The sequence below is a fragment of the Kryptolebias marmoratus genome, linkage group LG3 (genome assembly GCF_001649575.2).
Source record: "Kryptolebias marmoratus isolate JLee-2015 linkage group LG3, ASM164957v2, whole genome shotgun sequence".
In the NCBI taxonomy this organism is placed as follows: domain Eukaryota; kingdom Metazoa; phylum Chordata; class Actinopteri; order Cyprinodontiformes; family Rivulidae; genus Kryptolebias; species Kryptolebias marmoratus.
In genome coordinates this window covers 28,407,862-28,411,518 of record NC_051432.1, presented here as the reverse complement: position 1 = coordinate 28,411,518, position 3,657 = coordinate 28,407,862, and the positions used below count along the sequence as shown (strand labels likewise).

Sequence of the window (3,657 nt, the reverse complement as noted above, 5' to 3'; positions counted from 1 at the left end):
AATAATAATAATACACAATTATGAAAAATCCTTACAAAAACAATAGGGTTCCCTGCTCCGCTGGGAGCAGGCGAACGGCCATGCCTTGCATTGGCCGCCCGCTTGCTTCCGCGGGCTTGGAACCCTAATAAACAGTCAGTTTAAAAGATAAAAAGTATGTTATGGTGAACCCCTCTGCAGGCTGGATAAGGACTTCCAGAGCATAAAAACTAAAAACTGTCAAAAACTGAACCCTTTGGACCCAACCCACTAACAGAAGGCATTTAGAAGCTGGTCCCCACAGCAAGGCACGGGGGTGGCAGCATCATGATACGAGTCTGCACCCACCTCGCCCAGAAACTCGCTCTCCTCCTCCTGGACCCGGGGCTGATCCCACACCGTGATCTCCAGCATTCGCTCCCTGAAGTCCCGCCGGTGAACGTGGGAATAGATGAAGGTCTGGTTCCACTTGGGCTCGGCGCTCTTCTTCACGGTTTTGGTTCGGCGTTTACTTTTATCACTGGAAGGCAGAGATGTTGGAGTTTAGACAAGAACTGCTGTAACTGTTACTTCTTAAATATGACCCACAGGTGTCCATGTTTCCTTGCCTCCGATCAGGCAGGAAGTACATCTTGATGTACGGGTTTCGAGGCCGGCCGTCGGGTCGAGGCGGCAGGTCTATGGCTTGGAGGACGTTGACGATCAGCTGATGACCCACCTTGTCGTACCACAGCTTCACCTGAAATGACGCACGGAGACATTTATCCCTGATGGGAGGCAGAATCCACTCAGACAGACCAGGTTCTTGTTGCACTCACAGAGAGCTGTCCCGGCAGCTCCAGAGGAAGGTCCCGCAGGGTGCCGGGACTGGTCGGAGACATCACCGATATGGAGGGACGGTCCATCTTCTGGGACTCGAAGGAGCTGGAACCCGCTGGGAAATTAATAAACAATAGTTCCTTTAACAAACTGTTACAACATTCTTCTCGAACGCTACAGAAAGCGGCCCAACGCCGGCACACGAAGACTTACTGGATTCCAGCGGAGGGTGAGGGGAGCCTGGGATTCTTGGAATGTCGCTGTGAAAGAATCCCAACAGATTCAGTTTTATAAAACATTCCTTTAACATGTTTCATTGTGAGAGGACACAACAAACATGTAGGTTTGAAGAGGAGAACGTTACACCCGGAAAAAAGGCATCTTTCTCTCAATCTGTAGGATTTCAGGATTTCAGGATTTCAGGAAGGACAAGTGAATCTCCACCCAGTAATTCTACTTACTGATAGGCTCTAAACACTTTTCTCAAGAGGTTTTTGGACATAATTCGGTTGACGGAGCTTTTAAATGAAGGAGAAATATCAAACATGTCTGTCAGAATAAAAACACCATTCCTCACGGGCTTTTATCAAGGACGATTTCTTACTGATGATGGAAATCTTACCCTATAGGCCTCGAAACTACGATCTCCACCTGGGGCTCGGCCTTGGATTCGAGAATGATGTTGTAGACTTCTTTCTTGGTTGCTCCCGGCAACGACTTCCTGTTCCACTGCAACACCTCGTCACCTGAAAACAGAAGAGCAACACGCCCCGAGGCTCCTTTATTTATATTATAATATTCCAGCAGGAAGTGCATCAGGATACACAGGAAATGCTACAGCTAAGTGATGCTGCATCTACTTGCATTGCAAAACAATCAAAACTTTATGTATAAAACTGTCCTGAGAAATTAGCACCAGTAATTTAAAGATTAATAAAATAGCTACGACATTTTCAAGACTAGAAACCATCAGCTCAGACTAGCTGTTAGCTCAGACTAGCTGTTAGCTCAGACTAGATGTTAGCTTAAAGTAGGTGTTAGCTCAGACTAGCTGTTAGCTCAGACTAGCTGTAAGCTCAGACTAGCTGTTAGCTCAGACTAGATGTTAGCTTAAAGTAGGTGTTAGCTCAGACTAGCTGTTAGCTCAGACTAGCTGTTAGCTTAAAGTAGGTGTTAGCTCAGACTAGCTGTTAGCTCAGACTAGCTGTAAGCTCAGACTAGCTGTTAGCTCAGACTAGATGTTAGCTTAAAGTAGGTGTTAGCTCAGACTAGCTGTTAGCTCAGATTAGCCGTTAGCTCAGACTAGCTGTTAGCTTAGACTAGCTGTTAGCTCAGACGCCATTAGCTCATCAGTCTCTCAGAATAAAACTTGAGGTCATTCAAAGAGCCATCTATAACAAGTAAGATATAAATTGTTCAGAACCCCACTTCAAAGGGTCTGTGTATCATTTAGGGGATTTTATATTTTTATCTTTACTTGTTGGTGAAAAGGGAGTCTGTCTCTGATTTACACCATTAAAGCTTTATGGACCAAACACCTAATAATCCTGTAAAAGCTGAGGGGCGACTCACCTGCACGCAGGTGTCCCACCACGTCTGCCAGGCTGCCTTTTTTCACTTTAGTGATGAAGGCTCCAAGTCTTCCTGTTTCGGTCATCTTCCCTCCCACCACCTGAACACGGAGGTTTGTTGTCAAACACACAAATTTTACAGGCCGGAAGTGAACAGAAACCCGAGTCCTGCTCACCTTCAGGCCCAGGAGGGAGCCGGCCTCGCGAGGCAGGGCCGACCGCTTGCTTAACGTGATGCGTCCGATCAGGTGGTCGCCCTCTTTGGACGGCTGCCACGTAACCGGGTGCTGCAGAAAACGGTGAGACAGCCTCTTATACATTTATTAGGACTGCAGGTAAATGCATTTTTCTGTTTCTGATTCAGGAGGGAGATGTGAGTTCACTGCTCGGGGTCTCTGTCGACACTAAAACTCACGTGCCAAACTGTAGGATCTAAAGGATGGCAGTCCAGGTCTCCTGCAGATACAAAGAGGAACAATAACTGGAATTAGTCGTCTAGTCTTTAAACTCTATTTAAACTCTTCACAGCGGCTCCACAGTGTGCTCAGGTTCTGGGTCGTCCTCCCAGTCAGCGTTAACTTTACTGACAAAATATCCAACACACTTTTATTGCTGCATGGTTCACAAGGTGTGTCAGAATCAAAATGCTGCTTTATTACAAACTAATTTGCTAAATAACTAATTGTTTTTGTTTAGTTGAGACTGAAGAAAGCCTCAGGAGTCAAAGATCAGCTGAGCAGAAACTCAAAGGACTTCATTGTTTCCAGTCGAACAGAGGCACCTTCATTAAAACTCTGCAACTTTTACACTTTAATTATGAAAAGTTTGACCTCCAGACATTCAACTAATGAATAAAATCACACTTCCTGTTTGGAGGCTCAGCAAACTAAAGAGTGTTTAAAACGGCTAATAATCCCAAACCACAGCAGCTACATGTTACAAGTCCCTGAGGGTCAGTAATCTGGATTAAAAACAGCTGGAACCGCCACGTTCTGGGAGCAGTGAGCGTGATAAGCTGACAGAGTGCAGCTAACGCTTCCTGCTGCCTCCTGAAGGCAGACATCCATGCATTTATTTCACCAAACTGTTGTTTTCTCTGCTGCTGCAGGGAGCAGGTGGATCTGCTGCAGCAGGGAGCAGGTGGATCTGCTGCAGCAGGGAGCAGGTGGATCTGCTGCAGCAGGGAGCAGGTGGATCTGCTGCAGCAGGGACCAGGTGGATCTGCTGCAGGGAGCAGGTGGATCTGCTGCAGCAGGGACCAGGTGGATCTGCAGCAGGGAACAGGTGG

General features: G+C 46.8%; 1 protein-coding gene across 11 annotated transcripts in view; it reads right to left on the bottom strand.

The window, feature by feature from the left end:
- The window catches only part of rims1b (regulating synaptic membrane exocytosis 1b), a 55,385-nt gene that overhangs the window by 20,452 nt on the left and 31,276 nt on the right, over window positions 1-3,657 (bottom strand). For all 11 annotated transcript variants that reach the window (XM_037974868.1, XM_037974873.1, XM_037974871.1 and 8 more), the window contains exons 5-12: window positions 2,785-2,825; window positions 2,546-2,656; window positions 2,371-2,470; window positions 1,421-1,544; window positions 1,012-1,058; window positions 798-913; window positions 588-718; window positions 328-499 (exon numbers count right to left, since the gene is read on the bottom strand). In XM_037974868.1, the coding sequence (XP_037830796.1) occupies window positions 328-499; window positions 588-718; window positions 798-913; window positions 1,012-1,058; window positions 1,421-1,544; window positions 2,371-2,470; window positions 2,546-2,656; window positions 2,785-2,825 (842 nt within the window). The remainder of the gene's footprint in view (window positions 1-327; window positions 500-587; window positions 719-797; window positions 914-1,011; window positions 1,059-1,420; window positions 1,545-2,370; window positions 2,471-2,545; window positions 2,657-2,784; window positions 2,826-3,657) is intronic.